At 40.6% G+C, this 25,171-nt stretch overlaps 1 protein-coding gene across 6 annotated transcripts in view; it reads left to right on the forward strand.

Moving 5' to 3' along the window:
• brwd1 (bromodomain and WD repeat domain containing 1) overlaps window positions 1–25,171 on the forward strand; it is a 60,003-nt gene that overhangs the window by 14,661 nt on the left and 20,171 nt on the right. For 5 of the 6 annotated variants that reach the window (XM_041803119.1, XM_041803128.1, XM_041803147.1 and 2 more), the window contains exons 14-29: window positions 3,316–3,469; window positions 3,562–3,696; window positions 6,109–6,237; window positions 6,460–6,608; window positions 6,743–6,819; window positions 9,333–9,563; window positions 9,694–9,877; window positions 12,442–12,532; window positions 12,794–12,904; window positions 13,005–13,075; window positions 15,608–15,836; window positions 16,003–16,119; window positions 22,345–22,452; window positions 22,717–22,841; window positions 23,135–23,217; window positions 23,351–23,462. In XM_041803119.1, coding sequence (XP_041659053.1) covers window positions 3,316–3,469; window positions 3,562–3,696; window positions 6,109–6,237; window positions 6,460–6,608; window positions 6,743–6,819; window positions 9,333–9,563; window positions 9,694–9,877; window positions 12,442–12,532; window positions 12,794–12,904; window positions 13,005–13,075; window positions 15,608–15,836; window positions 16,003–16,119; window positions 22,345–22,452; window positions 22,717–22,841; window positions 23,135–23,217; window positions 23,351–23,462 — 2,106 coding nt within the window. The remainder of the gene's footprint in view (window positions 1–3,315; window positions 3,470–3,561; window positions 3,697–6,108; window positions 6,238–6,459; window positions 6,609–6,742; window positions 6,820–9,332; window positions 9,564–9,693; window positions 9,878–12,441; window positions 12,533–12,793; window positions 12,905–13,004; window positions 13,076–15,607; window positions 15,837–16,002; window positions 16,120–22,344; window positions 22,453–22,716; window positions 22,842–23,134; window positions 23,218–23,350; window positions 23,463–25,171) is intronic. The other variant, XM_041803156.1, reaches the window with a different exon arrangement.

Genomic DNA, 25,171 nt, shown 5'->3' on the forward strand with positions numbered 1-25,171 from the left:
ATATGATGTCGGTCCACCCTTTGTAGCTATAACAGCTTCAACTCTTCTGGGAAGGCTTTCCACAAAGTTTAGGAGTGTGTTTATGGGAATTTTTGACCATTCTTCCAGAAGCGTGTTAGTGAGGTCACACACTGATGTTGGACCAGAAGGCCTGGCTCTCAGTTTCCGCTCTAATTCATCCCAAAGGTGTTCTATGGGGTTGAGGTCAGGACTCTGTGCAGGCCAGTCAAGTTGATCCACACCAAACTCTCTCCTCCATGTCTTTATGGACCTTGCTTTGTGCACTGGTGCACAGTCATGTTGGAACAGGAAGGGGCCATCCACAAACTGTTCCCACAAAGTTGGGAGCATGGAATTGTCCAGAATCTCTTGGTGTGCTGAAGCATTCAGAGTTCCTTTGACTGGAACTAAGGGGCCAAGCCCAGCTCCTGAAGAACAAGCCCACACCATAGTCCCCCCTCCACCAAACTTTACACTTGGCACAATGCAGTCAGACAAGTACTGTTCCCCTGGCAACCACCAAACCCAGACTGGTCCATCAGATTGCCAGATGGAGAAGTGCGATTTGTCACTCCAGAGAAGGCGTCTCCACTGCTCTAGAGTCTAGTGGTGGCGTGCTTTACACCACTGCATCCGATGCTTTGCATTGCACTTGGTGATGTATGGCTTGAATGCAGCTGCTCGGCCATGGAAACCCATTCATGAAGCTCTCTACCACTGTTCTTGAGCTAATCTGAAGGCCACATGAAGTTTGGAGGTCTGTAGCCGTTGACTCTGCAGAAAGTTGGTGACCTCTGTGCACTATGCGCCTCAGCATCTGCTGAACCCGCTCCATCATTTTACGTGGCCTACCACTTGGTGGCTGAGTTGCTGTCGTTTCCAATGGCTTCCACTTTGTTATAATACCACCGACAGTTGACTGTGGAATATTTAGGAGCCAGGAAATTTCACCACTGGACTTGTTGCACAGGTGGCATCTGATCACAGTACCACGCTGGAATTCACTGAGCTCCTGAGAGCGAGCCATTCTTTCACTAATGTTTGTAGAAACAGTCTGCATGCCTAGGTGATGATTTTATATGATGATGGGTGAGTGAATACTTTTGGCAATATAGTGTATGTTCACATGGACATGTTGGACTGCCTGCTGTCTGTCTCCCTTTCTTACTAGGCTTCATGTAAAAAATTAAAGAGAAAACAAAGACTTGTCCCTAGCTGCAGACGGATATGAAAAGAGGATGTTTTTGCCCCTCTGTCTGCCTTAAAACTCATCATCAGCTAGTGCTTTGATTGGTCAGATGTTTGCTCGTCAGGAGTAAAAGTTTGAAAATATTGACCTTGGTTTGAGAAAATATCAGCATGGTAGAATTCTGTTGCTGGTCTATTGACCTGCTACATCGGGTCTGTGCAGTTAGTTTGGACTGAGGGCCAATTCCTCAAAAGGATCTCACATGTGCAGAGATATTACAGGGCATAAAGTATGTGTTATAATTTAGTGGATAGAGTCAGAAACGGGGACAAGAGCGGGGGAGAGACATGCGGTAAAGAGCCTCAGGCCGGATTCGAGCCTGGGTCGTCCGTGTACATGGGGCGCACCTTAACCACTCAGCCACCTGTTCCCCTGTGTTATAATTTTTATAGCTTCAAACCAATTGGTCGAGCTGTTATGGATGTTTTTATCCATTACAACTGCTTTAGTTGATGCAAGCATACACACTTTGGTATTTCTGCAAATGAAAATGGTGTTTTCTTAAAATCCTTGTCACTAGTAATGATGCTGATTTAGCAGTCTCTTGTTCTTTACAGTCCTGAAGAAAGAGGTCTTATCTTAGCTCTCAGCATAAGGTCTGCCCCAAAATCTTCTTGTGGCAAAAATTGGAGCCAAGTGGTCTCAAAGATTTGTCTTAAATGCCTTCTAAGGCTGTAGTCTTTGCACACCAGTATACTCTCACTGCAGAGTAAGCACACTGGCTTTGCACAAACAGGTAAAAACAAATAGTTCTCCATTTTGTCGTGTTTACTAGCCGAGAGCATGTCCACAGGCACTAAAATATGTGTGGAAAGGAACAGGAATGAAAGGATATGAATACACAAGGAGAACAGTAACACAGATGTGGGACAGACTCATTGGGAAATAAATTTTACTGATGATCATACAAGTAAAGTACATTATTTTTTAAAACAATACTTGTTTGGATCATCTACAGGTACATCTGAAAAAAAATAGAATTTTGTGAAAAAGTTCAATATTTGTTGTCACTCATTTCAGAAAGTGAAACCCATAGATAGACTCATTACACATGGAGTGAAATATTTCAAGCCGTCATTTCTTGAAATGTTGATGATTATGGCTTACAGATAATGAAAACCCAAAATTCAGTGTCTCAGAAAATAGAATATTACATAAGATCGATAAAAAAGGATATTTTTAACAGAAAATTCAGGCTTCTGAAAAGTATGTTAATTTCTATGCACTCAATACTTGGTTGGGCCTCAGCCCAGCTCAGCATCAGATGTTCATAAAGTCTAGAGACTTTATGGACGTAATGGAAGTAAAATTTAGTGAGAAAGCCTGGCTGACTACTGTGATTTAAGAGCTTGAGCCATCGTGTGCCACAGCTGTCATGAAGCCAGTCAGAAAGAGATGTTTGATATTTGGATTTAAGTGAAATGTTTCTATGTGTTGAAGAATATGATTAGAGCTACTTGTTTATTCATGAAGCTAAAACCTGGATTTATTTCATTTTAAGGGACCATGCTTTATAACGGCTAAACGCTGCCAGTTACTTTGGAGCTAATTAGCACCTGCATTAAGGTTACAATTAAACCAGGAGTTATAAAACATCACTGAGAAAGCTGCACGTTACAACACAGACACGTTTTATTTTAACCAGGAGTTTTGTCGCTTATCTGTAATAGAGAGACAAAATTAAACATTACATAGCACCACATAGCAACACTCATATTACAACAGGAAATAGTATTTGTGGAAAGAAACTAAATTATAAAAAATGCACCATAACATACAAGTGACCATATTACTGCCATTGTGTCCACTTATGAGTTAACTCTGACAGGAGACAATGGGAGACACAATGTTATTGTTTTTCTATTAGTATTAATTTGTAGTTATATTTTTAAATACTTTTTTCAGGGCTTTTGCCTTTATAGAACTTTAGATAGAGAAGAAATCTCTGAAGAGGTCTGAAGCTAAACCCCCCCCCCCACCCTGAAGACCAGACCCTCTGTATTTGGGGATTATCCTAACTGCTTGGCCTTCTGAGCCCCTTTCATTCAATTCTGCTTTCCCTCCAGTGCTGAACCACTGAGTGATGAAGAAACTTATTTCAAACCCAAAGTCACCATGGTAGCGTGGGATCGACAAGATAAAACGGTCATCACAGCCGTCAATAACCATCTCCTCAAAGTGTGGGACAGCTACACGGGACAGCTGCTACATATCCTAAAAGTAATTTTGCATGCATTGTTTCTTTCTAAATGACAAATAGACAGATATAGACACGTTTAAAAACCAGTAACCTTCCTGAAAATTCTTTCCAGGGCCATGAGGCTGAGGTTTTCGTCCTGGAGCCACATCCCTTTGACTCCAGGATAATCCTGTCTGCAGGGCATGATGGGAACATCTTCATATGGGACCTTCAGCGAGGGGAGAACACACAGCATTACTTTAACATGGTACAGTGAGAGTCTTTTTAATAAAGCGTTAACATGATGGGTAAATATCTGCAGAGTGAATGGTAGAATAATGTTCAGTACACCATGATGGCATTAAAGGAGGACGGTGTGAAGCCAGACTTGGTATACATGTGTGAGCATGGCTAAGACATCAGGCCTCATATAATCTATCTCTGTGTTTATCATCTTCTTCCTGTTTCACGTTTTTCCTGAAATTCTTCTTCAGACTTTTCATGTATTTCTTAACCTCCTGAGCCACTTATCTGGGATTAGTAGGGTCTGATAGATTTAAAAGCTCTTTGAACAGGCAGTTGTTTGGACCAAAATGATGTCCAAAAATCTCCGGAAGCTCCTGTTTCTAGATCCAGCATTAGCTGATTTCTGAGCAGATGTTGAGGCTCTGTCGGCTAGTTGGTCAGTTGTTGGGGTCTTTAGTCAGTAGAAGAAATGGTGTCAGTCACTGAGAGAGGGATGCCGGAGTCATTTCACTGTTATTTTGGCCATGGACGACAAAGACTTGTTAAGGCCAAGCATAAATAAGATTCTCACTAAAACTTCTGAATTTTCCTTTCTAAAATCCACACACATTCCCTAAAATGTCAATGAAATGATCCAAAAGAAGTTTCTTAAAAAATTGCAAGTATCCCATAAAAAGTACCCCAAGATTTCTTAAAATACGCCCCAAATGTTTCTGTGAAATTTTGTCATAAAGCCTAAATATTAAAAGAAAACATCTAAAAAAATAAGTTCATGAAAAATTTCTAATTCCCCCTAAAATTTTGTATCAAATAACAATTGAAATTTTTGGGAATTTGCTGGAATTTTTGGGACGATTTTCCATCAGTTTCTTGAAATTTGTCCCAAAAATTCCAACAAATTCCCAAAAATTTCAATCAAAACTGCAGAAAACAAAAATTCCAATCGAATACCCTCAAATCTAAAAGTAATTTCCCCAAATTTCCATGAAAATACCCACCCCCCACAAAAAATTTTTTCAAATTACAACTACTTTTCCCAAATTCCATAGAAATATCTGAAAAGATGTTCATACATATTCCTCTGAACATCCAAACAATTTCCTCTAATTCCCACAAAAATGCCAAGAAATTTCAAAGCAAAATTTCCCCCTGGCTTCCGAGTAAACCCCCCCAAAATATCCTAATTCCCTAAGATTTCCATTTAAAAACATGAAAATTTCCCAGCTAAAGCAAGATACTTTTAACTTCAGTGGGCGTTCTGGAAGGTTATCTCAGATTTTAATAGCATGAATTATTTCAGTGTTGCAGGAAAGCCAAAGTGTAATGTCCGTAAATGTACAGCAGGGTCTTTAGCAGGTTAAAGCGGTGATGCTTAACACCAGGCTCTTTACTGACAACTTGTGGCTGCTTTTAGACTTACTTTGAAAAATAATTCTTCCAGAAAACCTTAATAAAGAGAACTACTGACATCAGAAATAATATGTTAAAACCAACATTAGTCAGTTTGTTCCCTGTATTTGTACAGCAGGCTTTAAATGTCAAATTTAACTGTCAACCTTTATTTTGCCTGTATATTTCCATTGGATGTCTGCAAGAAAGAAGATGTAAGAAAAATGTCACCGATTCTTGGGGAAAAGAGACAAAACGGGCTCCAAACTTGACGTTGAACTTTTGTTTTACTATGATAATTTGAAGTGGAGATTTGTGTCGGTTGAAGTGGAGATTTGTGTCGGTTGAAGTGGAGATTTGTGTCGGTTGAAGTCTCAACTCTTCTTTCCAAGATCTGGCTTTTATCAACTCCATCAGAAGTATTTAATAAATGTAATTTATTAAATACATAATAATTCTGTCAGGATGAATGTCAAGTTTTTGGTTATCTAATACTAGTATTCAGAAATGATTTCTTAAAATCATTATTTGGCTCTTCTAAAGTATCTCGTCTTGAATTTTATGATTTTCTAATCTTCTTTATTTACCGTATTAAATGAGTCTTTTGTAATTTATCAGTTATTACATATTGATATATTAACAAATTAGAAAAGAATGAACAGAGGATAATGCATTTTTTATAGAACAAGCAAAACAGCCTCTGAAGGAGCTGATGCATATCTGACAATGGGGAAAAAGGAATGGCTAAAACTAGCCTTTTTACCCATATACTTATCTTTATTAGCTGTAGATAAAAGACAAATGATAAAAATGAAGGGTGAAACCTGAACCCATCTGGATGCTCTGTTTAGTATTTTTATTTAGTAAATGTTGTATTGCGGCTCTTCATGTGAGCAGAGATGAGTAACGCTGGGTCAAAGCTTGCCTTTTTATGGCAGATATTTCTGTTTTTGGCTGTAAGGTCCTGCACAGACTAGAGAGGAAAATCATGGGCACTCATTTAAAAATAAAACATTAACATTTCTTTTTCTACATTTTCGTAAAGATTGAGGGCCAAGGTCATGGAGCTGTTTTTGACTGCAAATTCACCCCTGATGGTCAGCGGTTTGCCTGCACAGACTCCCACGGCCATCTGCTCATCTTTGGTTTTGGCAGCTCCAAGCCGTATGAGAAGGCAAGGATAAGCATCACATGACATAAACACTGTTCATGCACGTTATTGCTGCTATTTTATGTTCTAATTGTTTTTTCTTAACAAGTACACACAAAAGGCTGTTTTAGAGATGGTGAACTGCTACAGCTGCTACATTTGGCCACACTCAAAGCCCTCTCTAGGTTCTTAAACATATTTTAAATGTCATTATAGATATGAAATAACCCTCTTGTCACCACACAGCTTCCAGATCAGGTGTTCTTCCACACTGACTACCGACCGCTCATCAGGGACTCAAATGGCTTTGTGCTGGATGAACAGACACAGCAGGCCCCCCACCTCATGCCCCCTCCCTTCTTGGTGGACGTGGATGGAAACCCCCATCCTCCTAGGTCTGTGTTACCTAACTTTAGATTTAGTTTGTTTTTAGTCATTATGAGATCAGTATTGTAGGAGTTATTGAGGTTTAGGTTTAGATAGTAACGGGCTTGTCCAGCTGACATGTTGATCTTCTTGTAATGTTCAGGTACCAACGTCTCGTCCCAGGGCGTGAGAACATTGCTGCTGAACACCTGGTTCCTCAGCTGGGATATGTAGCCACAAGTAAGAGTTTTAACATCTAATGCTTATTTCCCTTTAGATGATGAAATGATCCTTTCATTTTTCTCTTGAGTTGATTTTTTTCATTCACACTGTTCTAAAATCAGCCAAAGCAAAGTTCTTATTGTTCTTACCTTATCACGTCAAAGCCTGATTTTTCCCTGTCAGTATTAATGTCATGTGTACATGTTGCTCTTATTGTTAGACTGTTCCCAAGCGCAAGTGAATATTATCATGGAATAATGAACACAGAGGCATTCATGATGGCACTAACTATTTTAAGCATCTGTTGTAATTGAGGCGGTCACAGTTGTGATTCCAGTGATGGCGATAAAAAACGCCCCTAGTTCAGTGCGATTATAAATTCTGAACTGGAACGAGATGCCGTACCAGTGGCTGTTGAAGAGTGCTCTGATACTGAATTAGATTAAGACGGTGTGCAGCATTAGCCCATTGCTATTTCTATGCTAACCAGGGCCAGAACACAGACTGTAGTAGGAGTTAGTACTATTTATTTTTTTATTATCAGCTGTGCAGTTGCTATTACTGCTGCTGCTGGAGTGGAATGAGTCAGCCACTTTTCTGGGCAATTCCATCCTAATTTTAAACAAAAGTCTCTGGAGTTTTGAATCAAGCAAGTTGAGGTAAAGGTATGAGTATTTGCACCGGAAAGATTCACTACAGGCCTAATGCATGTAAAGCAAAGCTCAAACACAGATGGGGAAACAGGAGCACAACCCACACATCCACGCAACCACAGAAAACAACAGGAATAGCCTGAATATTGTAAGATACAACAGTAGATGAAGACATGACAGAAGTACTGTGGGGTGTGTCGCTGGCAGCATGACCATGGGATCAATCAAAGCATAAGAAACGGCACCACACAAACATGAACGTCCCTGCTACTAGGAGAAGAAAACAGAGCAAACATGACTCCCTTTGGGAGGTAGCAGCCTTTTTCTGGCAATTTCTGTGAGGACAAGAGCACTAAAAATGATTTAGCAGCCAATCTACAACCATTTAAATGTTTAGAAAACAGGATTTAAATGTCTTTTAAAGTTAACGGAGCCAGAGCAAAGAAATTCTTCTCCTCTGTATTTCAGCAGAGTCTCACCAGCCCTCTATGAACTTAGAACGATTTAGAATATCTTTAGTAAAACACTGGTGCGTGGTTTGTGAATCAAATGAAGCCCACATGCGGTACCTTTGAGTTTTGGGGGAGAGGGGGGCTGGTGGTGGGGTTGGCTGGGAAGTTTGAGGGTTAGAGGAAAGGACATTATTATGTCAATACATATACATAAAAGAGCTTGAATTTTTTTTTTAAGTATGTAACCCACTAGATGAAAATTAGTTTGCCTATTTTGTTTTAAGAAGACAGAAGAACATTCCACATCACAACTTGCCCATAAGACTTCCTGTTCCTTTTTTTTTCAGAAAAACTAAACAAACTGAGCCAAAAAGGATGTATACAACACAATAATAATGATATTAACAATGAATAAATAATCAGATCTAGGTCCTCAACGATAAGGACATTTTCACAAAACGCTCGCCAAATAAAAGATAAAGATATAAAAAATAAATTTAAAAAATACAAATAGAATAAATAATAAATAATGACAATAATGATGATGATTATAATAATAAAAATAAAAATAATAATAATAAAAATAATAATAATTAAAATGAAAATCCAAAAATAACAACAAGTAAAAAACAAAATTTAAAAAATAATAATAAAACAATTAAATTAAATCTTTTTTTTCTTTTTTTTAAGATTTATTTTTGGGCATTTTTGTGTCTTTATTAGATAGAGGAGGACAGTGGATAGAGTCAGAGACAGGGTCAAGAGTGGGGGTGAGACATGTGGTAAAGGGCCTCAGGCTGGATTCGAACCCGGGCCGCCCGCGTACATGGGGAGCGCCTTTAACCACTAGGCCACCTGCTCCCCAAATTAAATCATTTTTTAAAACAAATGTTTCGACATCAGACAACTATGTACACTTGATTAGCTTAACAAAAAATTAGAGGGGAGAGTGACATAAATTCCATTGTTTATGATCAGTTTAAGCCGGATTCTTAAGATAATTTCTGAACCGTAAGAAAAAAGCCATAGGCCTCAGAGCCTGAACTGTTGCTGTTGCAATGAAGACAATGTAAATGAGGAAGTTTCCAAGTTCCCAGTTAACAAAAAGAAATTCAGTTTTATTTGCTGAAATTACCAAACCGAAAATATACCTAATTGTGACTTCAAACCAGAGGTACACACTGAACCAGAATTTGACTTTTACTCCTAGAAGCAAGCACTGCCCACCTCTTTTAGCTAACTCTGCTTCCTTGTTTAGCTTCACATCCCAGAGTGTCCAAATGAACTGGGCCAAGTCACAAACACACTTCTGCCATCCAACCGCATGTCTTAACGCTCACAGTGTCTTTTCTATGTAACGCCTATCTGACTTATATCCATGAAGCTTCGATACCATCCTCATCACGTTCTCGGTCTCTGATAATAGGTGATGGAGAAGTGGTGGAGCAGGTGATCAGCCAGCAGACTGCAGAGCATGAAGAGGTTGCAGGAAGACGTGTCAGTCTCCTTGATGAGGCTATAAGACATCTTCAGGAGCAGCAGGAACGGCAGAATCAACCTGTGACGGAGGCAGCACCAGGGGCTGCAGCAGGTCCACAAGGGCAAGCTGATGCTCAAGGCCCAGCTTTTGTACCAGCCCCAAACACACCACGCAGAGGTAGGAACATATAACCTGTGATGTTTGGATAACCGTTTGTCCCATTAAACTGTTAGAGGCTAAACTTCCCACTATATCCTGAGACTTTACATTAATAAACAGTTTTTTCTGTTTCCTTTAACCCTTGTAGTGTCTGTGAATGAACGAGCAGATGTGCAGTCACCTCCTAACGTGGGACTGCGCCGCAGCGGACAGGTGGAGGGTGTGAGGCAGATGCACCAGAATGCTCCTCGTAGTCAGATGGCCACAGAGAGGGACTTGCAGGCCTGGAGGCGCAGGGTGGTGGTGCCTGAACTAGCAACCAGCAGCTACAGGTGGACACCAGAGAGACTGAAAAATAACTCTTAGTCTTCACTGCAGACACAAAATGAGTTCTAATGGAGATGCAGGTGTTAAGATTTATCTGTAAAAAAAAGGCCATTATGCAGAATTTAAGACCATCATCATCACCAACTCAGTAAATTTACTGGCTGACCAGCAGCTCAAAATAAGGCATTTTTTCAAATAAACCCTTCTTAACACGGACTGGAGCATCAGAATCAGAGGTCACGTTAACTAAAAATTCTCCGTTATTGACAGATTTTTTTTGAAGGATGCCTGAGAATTTTGAAGGCTGTCCGTCATTTTGACAGACTGGAATGATGAGGATGAGCCTGCATTTCAGCGCGTGCACACACACACAGACAGATGCATAAACCTTTTCCGTTTTGCACACATGGACTATCAAGGAGGTTATTTCATCTATTAAAAAATCTTGTAGCCAGTGGGCTCTCTCAGTGACCTCGACACTGTAGATTAGTAAAAGCACACTGAGAGGCTGCTGCAGGTGTCAGTACGTCAGAGAGGGATACAGGTCGGCATGCAGAGTGTTAAGGCCTTTGCACAATAAGTCTGTTTCATGTTGGTTGTAATCATGTCTGCACACTGACGCGGAAATTAATGTTTTTGTCATTACGTTTTTTTTGGAATAGGTCCGATTTTATGCAAACTTTCATATCAGTCAAAGTCATTTAAATGGGTGATTGCTGATTCAAAACAGTGCCCACTGCTTCCTCCTTACTTGCCCCCCCCCCCCCGAAACCTTACTTTAAACACCAAAGTTAAGTTGCCACAGTCTACAGATTTTTGCAGTGAAGGCAAATACAAACACACCTGACTCAATGTGCAATATCCGACTGCATGATGTTTTTTGGGATTACGCCTCATGTGGAGCAGTAAAAATGCACATGGCTCCACAGTGCAGTCTTTAAACAACTTGTTATCAGCTATGGTCGTCAAACTACAACATCTTGACATTAAAAATATCCTCAAAACTGTACGTGGTATCTTAAATGGCAAAGTTCATAGTTGCTTGCTTAAAGACAGGGATTGTAGTTCCACCGTCACTACGTAAAAATGACGAGGAGTAAATTCTGCGCTGCTGTGTTCATCTTTCTCCCAGTGCCATTAAAAATGCAGAACCTCTAAGATTGTTCTTGAAATATAAGTTTGGAAATGGTGCTTTATTAATTAAACACCACTAATAAAATCATATTGAATTATATTATATTACAGACATTAAAGAGAAAATCATAATGACGGATTGTAAAATGGTATGACAGAATTTTTACGACCTTTTCTATCAAAAAGATGGACAACAAAAAGTCCAGCGCAACCTCTGATCAGAATAGAAATAATAGATTTTACCGTGCCTGGGCCCGTGTCAGCCTAAAGTCCGGTACGTTTGGCCAGTGTGAGTGCAATCGTTCTGTGCTTCGGCGCGGCACGCTTCGCGGCACCCGGCACTAATGGACAAGCTGGGCCTAGGCACTGCACGAATGCAAATGAAGGAGCACAAGCGCGGGAATGTGACGTAGCGTGAAGTAACAACAAGAGGACACATGAGAGCTTGTTTGGTGCATCAGGCATCCAGGATTACGCTGAAAAAAGGCATAGTTCGTGGCGCATACAGGTAAACTCTCCTCTATGAACCGCTTTCTCTCTCTCTCTCTCTCCTCACAGGGCTCTGTCTAGTTAATGTAGCTTAATTCCAGGTCAGGGGAAATAATTCTGGTGTCAGATCAGATATCGTATAAATCTATAACTATTTTACAGCCTAAAAAACAACACTTATGCATACTGAGTCATCAGTGGTGGATGGTTCATGTGATGACATCGGTGTGTGACATATCGGTGCCCAGGCCTGGATGTGTTGAGCAGTGTGAGTGCGGGCCAAAGGGGGGACAGGGGAGGGGGTCAAATGGGATTCAGCACGGTTAGAATACGGCATGGTACGGATGGCCTAGTGTGAGTACACCCTAAATAACCTGCGTTTGGAGGATCACACTACTCAAAAACCAAGTCCATCCACATGATTATAGGCGTTCTCTGCCCCACACATAGGTTTTCATTTACAGATGAACTCGTAACTCCAGAAACCAGCGCTGACAAGTAATCAAATACATCACGCTATTAAAACAGTGAGAGCTAGCCCCAGAGGTATGTAACAAACAGATAATTTGTTAATAAGTTTTTAGATAATAAGTTTTTTTTTGTGTGCGTTTTCAACTTCCTAAAAAGTTGTGCCTGAATATAACGGACTCAGTGTGCACAAGCCTTAGACAGAAACAGAAGTGCAGACCTCCTATAAGCAGCAGATGAGCCACAAGAAAATGGCTTGTTTTAGTCACTGTGCAGCAAAGTAATTGGTATAGATGTGGTATTATGGGAAATTGGTAGTGTGGCAACACTTACAAGCTCCCAACCACAGCAGAAGCAGAATTTCTAAAACCATTCAAACTTGAGTGTCTGCACCTTAATCAATGCATTTAATGTAGGGGCGTACAGTCTGTGTGTACGTTTCTCCTGACTTACTAAACATGAAGGATTTTGTTGTCAGGGACCAGGAGGAGAGTCGAATAGCCCAAGGAGAGGAGGAGGTTGCTTTGTACAGTACAAAGAAGAGACGCATCATCCACAGCAGCTGTCGGGTACGTTTCTTTTCCATTCCTGCAGGAGATGTGAAATACCAGTTTCAAAATAGGTTTTGCAAAACCCACGTAATTAATCTGTCCTTCAACTAGTCGTCAGTTTAAATGTAAGAGCATTTATATTAAAAGTGCTGTTGGACTGTATCAAATTCCACATTCTACTGTTTTTATAGAGTTTTATTCTTATCACTACTCTGTTAACTGTTATTCTGTATACTTTGTTGCACTGGTGTTGAATAAATGTCTACTGTATCACGTCAGGATGATTCAGATGATGAAACTCCAAGTACAAAGCAAGGACACAGCAGGAGTGACACACTGGAATTCATCGACCTGTCCTGTGAGGAGGGAGAGGAGACAGCCAGCTCAGAGGTATGCAGTCAGGTATCACGTTCTCCAGTGACTGAGATTTAAACCGCCTTGTAAAGCATCTGAGACGTTCTCTGATGTTTTTTATTTTCAATCTGTTCAGGACAATGAATTGGATGCCAGTGATTTGGATTCCTCCAATGATGATGAAGAGTGGAATAGTGACAGCTCAAGGTAGAACATCTATAATGGTCACATACTATTTTAACTGTTTCTGCATATGCTCAGCTGAACATTTCTAGATATTTTCAGGCAAGCTAGCCCTGAGCATTCTCATATCCCATTTGAAATTATCTGATAGATGTTTTCCTGCTGGTGAATGTGTGATTGCATTTATGCTATCTCTTCAAAGCAAAGGAAAGGAGAAGAAGAGTCACTTACAAACGATAAACTATCAGACTGTTTATCATGAAATTAGCTGGTATACACCACTCAGAAGTGATTAGGTTTATTAATATTTAAAAATGTTACTTTGTTCTGTTTGAGCCTGTACCTTGTGTTTGTGGAGCTGTGTTGGTTTTTGTCTGTAGATCGGTTTTCTTTTACCTCCTGGAGTGTTTTAGATTCAGAGGGGGATCACACCTATTTGTTGATATTGTACTGTGTAGTTTGGTGCTGGCAGGACTCCAGAGTATTTACTGTTTTTAGTTGATGTGTCTGAATAATTTCATGTGGGATTGGTCTGCAGATGACCGGACATGTCAATGAAATATTCAGACATATACTGGATTCATATACCGGACAATAGCAACTTGTGATGACAATATAATGCATAAATGGTATCATTGGCATTTTTACTTGGTTATCAAGGAAAATGTAGAGAATAATTATAGTTTTAAAGCTCAAAAACTCAAAGCATATAAACATTAAGTGGTATAAAAAGATACAAAGCACAAACTTATTACAGTACTGTATATAAAGAGGAAACCAGACGCTCCAAAAAGTTATTAAACTGACTAAATCATTAAAAAAACACCATGTTTCAGCCTTCATCAAGGCTATCACGAAGGTTTGAATTCAGCGCCTGAATTCAGATTAACGGTGTACTCTGGAACAAAAGTGGGTTTTCCTTTAGTTCCAGTAAAACCGTTGCATAGTCCTAGCTGGCTCATGGGCTAAATTACTATTTCCATGTGGCATTTACTAACCTGACCAGATAGACTGTTTCATATTTCTGTGTCATGGCTGTATTTCACATTCATCTGGGAAAGTTCCCGCACCGAACGTTTGGAAAGGGCAGGACTTTTCAAAATATTATCAGCAGGTGATTGGACAAATGTTCTGTCTGTCACATTCATGACAGCCAATCGGGCAACAAGAGAGAATCGGGTTGTATGCATGCGCAGCTCAGAAGTGACATCAGCTTTAGCCTGATGTGGGTGAAACTCATGCTGAGGCCGGTCAGGAGAAGAGCGAAACTTCTTCTACACCAAGAAAGCTTAAGGTGTAGATCTTTGCTTTTGTCGTAATAAAGAAATGTGGCAAGCAGCGAGAAGAGGCCGGTGCAGGTATGGTGGAAGACATTAGCGTGGATGTTGCTAAAGCGCCAGTTTTATCAGAACTTGACGACATTTCTCCATTAAAAGAAGAACAAAGAACAGCAGTGAGTTGTTTTCTTTTCAGAAACCCCAAAAGTCGTGTACTGACATGTCTACAGTCACCATGGTTCGGGTTATGCAGTTCTACATGGAGTTTATTCCTCGGTAGCTGCACACCTTGGTAGTGGCAACGACGTCACGTGTTTTGTTGCTCTGATTGGCCCATAAAGATGTGACAGAACGTTCATCCAGTCACCCTCCGAGTTTTTTTTTTTTTCAAAGGCTCTGCCCTTTCCCAAATGCCGTCTATGGTGTCAGGTTAGAAATGTGGTGCATTTCTGACAAAGTTGCCGCTGCATCCTAACTTAATGCCACACAGCGCCTTTGGCTACCGCCATGTTCTCCCCAAATGATGCTGATTGGTCCAAACAGTCAAAACGATGTGGACTGGAGCTTTTCGAGATGAATTTGCCTGATGACAGAATGGCAAATCCATTGCTCTGTAATGTTAATTTACTTCAAAAATGAAAAGGCAATTTTATATAACTGTCCACAGAGCAGGGCTGTTCACCTGAGGTCTTAATCCCACAGCAGGATAAATGATATGATAGCATGTATGATATCATTGATATCACAGCAGTACCTTGGCCTGCTTCAGCAGAATATGCATGAAAATACATTATGATGTAATTTTCTCTCAGTTAAGTTTGGTTTAATTGAGTTTGCCAAACAAAACCATCCTGATTCTGGTTTGTACATAAAACAAAAAGTCAAGCCCTGTCTGGAGAAGATGAAAACTACTTGGAAATTGTTTTTTTTTTTTTTTTTTTATGGAGTCTGTGACGCGTTTCAGGAAGTGAGGGAATCTAACTGATCAATGGCTTTCACTACTTGGATTTGTTGCTCAGGTTTCAATATTTGACGGTTTGTTAGCTAAACTTTCATTCAGATGTCTAAAAAGACAAATGGATCATTAGAATATTAATGTCACACAGTGCTGGTTTAGTTCTGCCTGTTTCTAGTTGGTTATACGTAACGCTGTATCCCCAAAGCCTGCTCATATGTGATTGGTCAACACCGCTCGGACTAAAGATGGAAACCAGCGGAACTGACATGCTGAAAATCCAGATTATTTGTAGTGATCATTAATCTGATGTTGATTTTACAGCCACACATCTAGTGAGTATTCAGACTGGACAGCAGACGCTGGGATCAACCTTCAGCCATCCACCCCTTTGTCATCGAGGAAACGGCGGCAGCGCCAACTCAGCAGTTCTGAAGAGGAGGAAGATGACAAGAATGAAGGAGAGGAGGAGAAGGAGCAGAGTGAGGAGGAAGAAAAACCTCAGAAGAAAGGCAAAGAAAAGGTCAAGAGGCTAAAGAACGGCACAAACAAGGTGAGATGTCAGCACAGTGAAAGAAGTCATACCTCCTCACTGAGGAGATAATTGTCCCAGAACTTCACTGGAGAATCTTTGCTTTTCCAGTTTTTGTTGTGATGAATGTAAGATGTTTAAAAAATACATACTGATTTACGTTTTTTAATCTTGGTGCTCAAATCAGCGTCCAAAGGCTCGACCATCCATCAACAGAGAAGTGTCCAATGAATTCAGACCCTCCCCTTGGATCACTGATGTCATTCCCAGGAAGTCTCCTTTTGTTCCTCAAATGGGCGATGAGGTATGGGCTTCAGATGAGAGGAAAACTGTTGACATAAATCAGGATTAGTTGGTCAAAGATGAAGTGACCATCTGCTAGAACATGTACTAAGTGCCTATATTATGAATAACATTTCTGTATGCTTACTTTACCCAGTTCCACAATGAGTAGGCAGCATAGTTGGCTACAGTTGATCTATACGCGTTTACAGTTTAATTATCTCACTGTTATTTACCAGTTTATGGCATCGTTCTGGTCTGCTTATCAGTCATTCTGCACAGCCCTTTTTTTCTGGTCGCGGTAGCCAAGAAAGCGCTCTCAGATTACAGTTATCTTCCTGTGAATATTTTCTGTTCACGAAATTGTAGAGGGTACCAGGCCTCTAAAGGACAGAGGCTCATCATTTGGAGTCAGGCCTTTATTTTTAATTCCCTCCTTTATTTCTAAGTATGATTGTTCATGTTTACATTTTCATAGAGAAGAATAATGGTTCATATTTTAGTACAAATCAAATATCTTAATGTAACGTCAATAATAATAGACTAAAATATTTTTTGACGTGGGGTTTATATAACTAAATAGTCTGAATAGAACCTGATAATAAATATTCTCTTTTAGTTTCAAGTAGGCTAACAGAGGGTTTGATAAAGGAATATTAAGATTAGGATTTAGACGTGTTACTCTAGGCTGTAACTTTTGAACAATAAATCTAGCCACGTACTTTTTCCCTCTGAAAGCCCTTGGTTGTGCCGTTCTAATGAGGTTATCCCTGCTTTCATAGCTCTTACCTTTTCTAGCACGCCTGGAGCTTAGGTGACTTCTGGGGTCTCTACCAGTAACTCTGATATTGGACGTCTTTTTGTTCATTTATAATCCTTTTTCCAACTGTCCCTACCACCAATGACTAGTACTGGTCCGCCATATTGTCTGTTTAGCCATGTCAGCCATCGGGGGTCCAGTTTGATTCAGTTCGGTTTGGTATGGTTTGGTACGCTAAACCCCAAAACAGTTTGCATTTGCACAGACACACGTGCTCTCACTTGGGTGGGTGGGGCTGTGAAAGCATGCATGTAAAGTCACAGACAGCACGAGTCAGCTGTTCCAGCAGCAGAGTTATAGAAAGGATGAGTGACAGAAATCAGTAGGGAATAAGCAGTAAACAGCTTTATTTCAGCTGAAAGTGCTTTTTTTAAAAATAACTACATTTTAATGATGTTAACCGCTGTCAGATCCTCAGCTGATGGAATACGTGTAGAGAGACGGTTTGAGTCGTAACGCTACGTTAATATGTGAGTATATCTGGTCTAGAACAGTTAATACGACAAAATATAAAAGCTTAGAGCTGTACTGTGAGAATTCACCGCACTAAAAGTAAAAATAAAAGTTCAGCTGGTGTTAAAATCAAGCTAGATTAAGTACCAATACCCATAGACTAGGAAACCGTTTGGATCTCTGTCAAGTCCAAATATTTCCCATTTAGGCAGATGTTGGTCCATTTTTCTCCCGTTTTTGCACGCTTCTCACAGCGCAGACTTCCGTGTTTGAAGCCCTGAGGCGAGCAGCTGAGTCGCCTGCTGACGTGATGTCAGTGCAGCCCCTATTGTTGTGTGTGTAGCTCCACCTTTTTGGTACGGTTAGGTAAGATTGGCACCCCTACAGAAGGGTGCCGAAAAGTGGGACGGTACGGGTCGGTTTTTTGGGACCCTTTCTCTATGGAAACGCCAAAAAAAAACGTGCCGTACCACACCAAACTGAGCTGGACCGCTCAGTGGAAACAACCTATTTTTATCCCACAATGCACTGTGACTGGTCTATGAACACCAATGGCAGGCTGTTCCATCAACATCCTGCTTTGCCCAACAGTGCACGTGGAAACACTTGGAAACTAAAGGAGAGAGCCTGAATGACTCACAATGGAGAGAAAGAGACACAGAGAGGCTGTGATGTGTCCTTCTGTGTCTCTGCAGACAGGAACTGCTTTAAATAATGTCTCAAACTCCCTAAAGCAAAAGGATGTTTCTGTGAAAATATGAATATTTTGAAGACTTTGTGTCATTTTTTTGGTCCCCACGAGATGGGAGAACAAGTTTGTGCCAAACAAACCTTGTCATTATTGTACACTGTGTGTAATACATTCAAATCTTTGAGTTTTTGTTTTCATTTAGTTTTTTCTTTTGTGTTTATAGTTTCATACTTTTTTAATTCCAGGGACATTAGTGCACCACACATATTCTAAAGCTTAAAGGGTGTTTAGAGCTTAACTGAGCACCACAGAGTTGATATTTTACAAGCTTTTTAAGACCAAAAGTCCAGGTCAGACACAATGGTTTAAAAATAGCATAGTTAAAGCAGTGAACAGCTGTCCCTTTCATTCTCTCACTGATTTAGTGAGAATAATGATGCTCAGCTCTTTTTAAATCTGAACTGAAGGTCCTGTGTCAGTAAGTGGGTTTCATAATGATCTCAAATTAACATAACTTTGTTGTCAGTGAATGATAGTGTGAATTCACACTAGTCTTCATTCAGTTTTTTCCTCTGTTTTCAGATCAGATGTGAGTTGGGATTGCAGCTCAAAGATGTCTGCTTTGTCCCATATTAATGTTTGGCATTAGTGATACTGAAACACACTTAAATTTTGATTGAGAATGTGTTTACAAGAGAGTGGATACATTTTCACATCATCTTGATTACAATGATAATAAAATAAATAGATAAATAAAATATATAATATCAACAGAAATACAAAATAAATCTACATGATCACATGAAAGTGCCCTCTATTACAAATGTGTGCAGCATCGCCCTAATCTGTGGTGTCATCCACTTTTTTTTTATGTTCTATCCATTTTTCCCACTTAGATTGGAATTTCCCCTCCTGTACCCTCAATATGTGTGTGAATCTATCCATCCACCCTGTACACCCTGGACTGGTCACCAGTCAATTTCAGGGCTGACACATAGAGACAGACAACCAGGCTTGCTCACATTCACACCTACAGCCAATTTAGAGTGATCAATTAACCTAATGAGCATGTTTTTGGTGGTGGGAGGAAGCCGGAGTACCCAGATAGAGCCCACGCGTGCACGGGGAGAACATGCAAACTCCGCACAGAAAGGCCCTGTTCGGGAAGCGAACCAGCAACCTTCTTGCTGTGAGGCAACAGCGCTAACCACTGCGCCTCCATGCCGCCCATGTGTGAATCTTTCCATGTTAAATATTTCCTCCACTGCTCTCAGCTATTGCTCTTTTGTAGGTGGGTCAGCCATATACCACTTCCTTGTTATAGTTTTCCTGCTGGCTGCTAGCAGTGCCTTTATTAGTTATCTGTCTTGACCCTGAGTGTTTTCCTCTGTCAGATTCCCCAGATATAAAACCAAACCTATCTTAGGTACCTCATAACCTAATACCTCCTTTAATTCTCCTCACACTCCTAGCCAATATTCCTTCAGCTTTTGGCACTTCCAGAAAATATGCGTGTGGTCAGGCTCCTCCTGTCCACATAACCTCCAACACATCTTCTGTTCTGGCACATACCTCCCTTTTGTCTTTGGGGTTATAAAGAATCGAATGATATTCTTCCAATTGAACTCCTGCCACACTCTTGACCCAGTGGTCGAGTGTTGCACCCTGCACACATTGTCCCATTCTTCCTCTGTCATCTCAATCCAAGTTCTCTTTCCCACTTGTCTTTCACATACAGTGTTGAATTCCCCCTACTCTTCAACAGAGCTCGGTACAGTGTTGAAATCTCCCTGCCCATCTTCCCTTCATATGCATCAATTAGTACCTTGATTACTCCATCCTGCTCCGTGGTCTTATCTATTTTTATTTTCCCTATATAATAATCCCTAGCCTGTAGATATCTGAAATTATCAGTTCTTTCCAAATCAAACTTGTCTTTTAAATTTTGAAAGTTCTGATTTGCCCTTTTTCTATCATTGTACATATTGCTGGGATGCCTTCTCTGGCCCATCTCTTAAAACCAAGATCTTCCCTTCCTTGCTGGAATTTAGTATCATATGTTGCATTGCAGAATCTCTGTCTCTTTTTCTAATTTGTATCTCATTATTATCGTGTTCCACATATTTAGGGTAAATTTAGTAACTGGGTCTAATTGGTTTTCCTCTATCTTGTGTAGTTCTCTGTCCCCTAATAGTTTTTGGATCTGATAACCCCTAGCCTTAGTTTCAATACCTTTCCATTTGGCTTCATAATTCTCATTACACCAGCATACCACAGCCCTGATCTGTGCTGCATAATAATAGTCCTTGAAATTTGGTACCGCCATTCCACCTTTCTCCTTGGGTAGTTGCAATGTTACAAGTCTAATCCAGGGCCTTTTCCCTCCCCAAATAAACCTTGATATCTCTTTATCCTGTTCTATAAATGTGGTACAGGTATGGATAAGGAATGATAGAGTTACAATAACATCGGCAATATGTTCATTTTGATTATTTCAACTCTTGAACTGAAGTCGACAGTCTGTGTTGCCCACCTTCCTAAATCCCTCTTGATGTTTGTGTTGATCTTTTTGTAATTTGTGTTGTATAATTTGTCTACCCCTTTTGTAATATTCACCCCTAAGGTATTTAATTTTTTTCCATGTCCCATTTAAGTTTGTATTTGTCTTTGATGCCTACTGCTGGTGTGTAGCTTAGAACCAGTAGCTGTGTCTTTGTTACGTTGACTTTGTACCCTGAGTATTGTCCGTATTCCTCCAGTAAATCCATTAGTCTAGGAAAAATCACATCTGGCTGTCCTATGTATGCTATTACGTCGTCCGCAAATAGACCCAATTTGTGTTCTGAACCGCCTACCTCCACCCCCTTAATATTCTGGTTCTGTAGTGACAGTAGTGCCCTGCACGGGCCTATTATCTGGGCCCGAGTCTGGCCCTGGCCCGAGGGGGTGAAGCCCCAGCCCGGCCTGACAGGTTTTCAGAATTATCAGGCCCGAACCTGTATCAAGCCCGACTTTTTTTTTTGCGTGCGCAATGCAGCAGTGCACAGCAACAGCTGACCTGCATATTGCAGCAATTATATGCCTATTAACAAATATACACTTCTATTCTATAGTAGAACTATTAATCAAGTCTGAACATGGCGACGTCCAATTCAACAACAGAGAGCTGCTTAACATGGCAAACTCCGTTCTTTAAACACCACAAGGATAACAGTCTGTTTACTTGGCATCATGCAGAAAAAGAATAGCATCCACAGTTTCAGGGGCAAGTCCAGTCCTCCTTTCTTCTATCACTCTTCCAGCTGTGCAGAAAGCGTGCTCGCTGCTGCTACAGCTGGCCGAGACACGTAAAGCTGACACATAGAGCGGGGAGGGAGGGGCAGAGCAGCTGCTGCGTTCAAGTGTTGCCATTTAAATTGGTTAAACATAAACACGACAAATAGCTCTAATTGGCAGGTTAAAAACAAAATAGCCCGAGCCCGGCCCGTGTCCGAGGAAATGATATGGTCATTGGCCCGAAGCCCGGCCCGGGCTGTTGGGCTGTCGGGCCCCTCAGGCCTAGGGCTCCAGTGCAAGGCTCTAGGCGACAGTCCGCCCATTTTCGATGAAAAGCTTAGTTTCCTTCCTTTTGTGGTCAAACCGTCCCTGCTGACATTGACCCGCTCTGTTCATCCCTCTGTAAATGTTCCTGTCTGCACACCGGCCCTGTCAAAGCAAAGGATGCCATTGGCTGAGTAGTGTCCCATTGAGAGCAGTAGAAGCTATGCTGTTTCAAGTAAAAACACAAGGGAATTCCCATGTTAATCCTTTATAACACCCCAGCCTGTGAAGGGGGGTCGGCCCTTATTTGTTTGTGCGGACTACGTCTCCCAGCATAATGAGGCCCGGCCGTACTTTGACTCTGGTCTTTATTAGAGGAAGTATGGCGTAAATGTTTTACCTTCACTGTCCTGAATGTTTATCACAAACTGATGATGACTATCTCATGCTCTGCCTCAAGCAGGAGCTCCTGAGTTTGTAGGCCTGCTACTACATAATAGTCACTGTTTGGTCTGTATTGTTTTGTCCTCTGTTTACTGGTGCATCTATCTGTCTGTAATTTAAGTCTCGAGGGGGGATTAGATGTAATCTGAATGTAGTGACCATCTTTAAGGAAACTGTGCCTATATTATGAATAAATCTTTTAAACGGGCAGAACATTGAATCTTTTATGATCTAGCAGCTGTTTAAGATCACTTCTCATCACATGAAGTTCTTAAAAAGCTTTCCACTCTACTTGTCAGGTTATCTACTTTCGGCAGGGACACGAAGCTTATGTGGAGGCAGTGAATCGGAGTGAACTGTACCCCATTAATTTAGACAAACAGCCCTGGAAAAAAATGGACCTGCGGGTAAGACCATACAATTGAGAAGACTGACAGTTTTTCTGGGTAGAGAAGTCTGGAATAATACTGAATTTTCAAGAAGATAGTTTACAAAATCTTCAAGTAATGAAAACAGTTGATATATACAGCATTGTTATATTATGGATGCAAAAATCCTGTTTATTTTGTGTTAAAAACTGTTAATTTTAATAATCTGAATGGATTTTGTTGTTTCTGAGAAGGTTTCAAATTTGGAACTCAACATTTCCCATTATTTCTTTATTTCTTAAGGACCAAGAGTTTGTGAAGATAACAGGGATCAAATATGAAGTCTGTCCTCCAACGCTCTGTTGTCTGAAGTTGACTCTCATTGACCACGGCACTGGGAAAATCACAGACAAGTCATTTTCTATCAAGTAAGCAGATCAGTCTCATCAACCGGCTTCCTATTCAAGAATGAGTCTGATATTGTTTTTCTGGTGACCAACTAACAAGTTTTTTTAGAAGGAGTGAATGTTACGGTCGTCAGGGACATGCTAATGGTGCTAGCTAATGCTAATACTCTAAGCCTACAAAATAATGAATGCTGACGTACTGGCTCTGTTTCTTGCAGTATGTATTTATCATAATGCATCATAAAGATGTTGAAGACTGACTCTTGAATGATTCTTGTATTTCCCCACTGAAGTGTTGTGGATTTGTCCTTCAGGTATCATGATATGCCGGATGTAATTGATTTTCTTGTCCTGAGGCAAAGTTATGACGAGGCGCTCCGTAGAAACTGGCAACCAAGTAAGTTTGATGCAAGACATGGCAACGTTTTTCCTCACTGATACATGGTTGGTTTATTTCGCTAACATTTGACCCTGGTTTACAAAAACAGTCTCAAATCACAGTTGCTTCTTTTCCTTCTTTAACTGTGCAGATGACAGGTTCCGCTCGGTGATAGACGACGCCTGGTGGTTTGGGACCATTGACTGCCAGGAGCCGTACCAGCCAGAATATCCTGATAGTCTTTTCCAGTGCTTCAAAGTCGGGTGAGAAACGCATGTTGTTTGACGGTGTACTATGGCTGTAGGGACATCTGTTTTCTGGGACATGGTGTATTCTAACACGTCACTAAAGAGAATTGCTTGTCAGCACTCCGCTGTGACAATAAGGAGTAAACAGTCATTATGTCCAAAACTGGATTTGATGCTTCCTCTTTGATTTCTGTGCTGTGAAAAACTATTTTCTCCTTTTCTCATTTCTTTGTCTTTTTGCATATTTGTCACACTTCAGTGTTTCATATCATCAAACTAGTTTTAATATTCAACAAACCTGAGTAAATACAAATAAAGAAATAAGACTCAGATGCTCTTTATCCCAAAGGGCAAGTTATTTTTGCAGTCTACCCAGATAAATACTGAACATTTACAACAGCAATGATGATGTCATTTATTTAAGGAAAAAGTCATCCAAACCTCCCTGGCCCTATTTAAAGAAGTAATAACCCTCCAGACCTAATAACTGGTTTTTCCATCCTTGGGGACGACAATCAAACGTTAACAATGATTCACAATGAGTCTTTCACATCACTGTGGAGGAATGTTGGCCCATTCTTCTTTGCAGAAATGTTTTAATTCAGCCATATTACAGGGTTTTCAAGCATGAATGGCCAGACTTGACTATACCACTCCAAAACCTTCATTTTGTTGTTTTTAACCCATTCAGAGGTGGACTTGCTGGTGTGTTTGGGATCTTTGTCTTGCTGCATAACCCAAGTGGTCTTGAGCTTGGTGTCATGAACTGATGGTCGGACATTCTCCTTCAGGATTTTCTGGTAGACAGCAGAATTTTTATGGTTCCATCAATTACAGCAAGTGGCCCAGGTCCTGGTCCAGACCATCACACTACCAACCCCAATGTTTGACTGTTGGTTAAGGATGTTCCTAAGTGTCTTTTCCTTATTCAGCTAAAGGCTCATTTAAATTTTGTTTAACCGACTAGTCTAAAGAGGAGGAAATCCTTAGAAAACAGTCAAATTCCTCACAGGGTCATAGTGTCAGCGGGTGTGATGTTAGCATAATTTACTCTCTACAGTGGGGCTAACATTAAAAGCTAGCTCCGCCAGCCTTCGCTCCTCTTTGCAGATTAACACCATGCTTTGATGTGTGGCCTCTTTTCACTTCGGTTGAATAGTTATGAGTTCAACCCTCAACAGCCTACACACCACTTTATTTCCATTTACCTCTTAAACAACAGCCATACCGCGCTGTTTCTGCTTCACGCTAACTGCTAAGCTACCACTGAGCTTCTCATATTTACGTCCGATGAAGAGCCATGGGAAAGCTCAGACAGGAATGCAGCACCCAGTAACTGAAGCTACAGTGGCCTCCAGTTGAGAGATTCATTACAGTTTCAAGGAGCATTATAGACGGGGGATTTCAAGCCTGTGTTTATAAAAAAATGATAGGTAACTAGTTTAACCCACTTGTAAATCTAGAAGTGGCTAACAAATTTAACCATTTAACTTGTGCATCCCTACTGTTAATATGAAGTTCTTTTGATGAAATGCTGTGTTAGTTTGACTCCAGATGTAACGGGACGCACACCTTCCAGGAAGTTCAGCTTCTGTCTGGTCAGTCCTCAGAATTCCCCAAAAGTCTCTCGCTCATCAGGATGATTTTAGTCAAATGTGAGATGAGCCTTTGTTCCTGTTAGTCAGCAGTGGTTTTGGCCTTGGAACTCTCCCATGATGCCATTG

This window comes from Cheilinus undulatus, linkage group 2 (assembly GCF_018320785.1).
Source record: "Cheilinus undulatus linkage group 2, ASM1832078v1, whole genome shotgun sequence".
Taxonomy (NCBI): domain Eukaryota; kingdom Metazoa; phylum Chordata; class Actinopteri; order Labriformes; family Labridae; genus Cheilinus; species Cheilinus undulatus.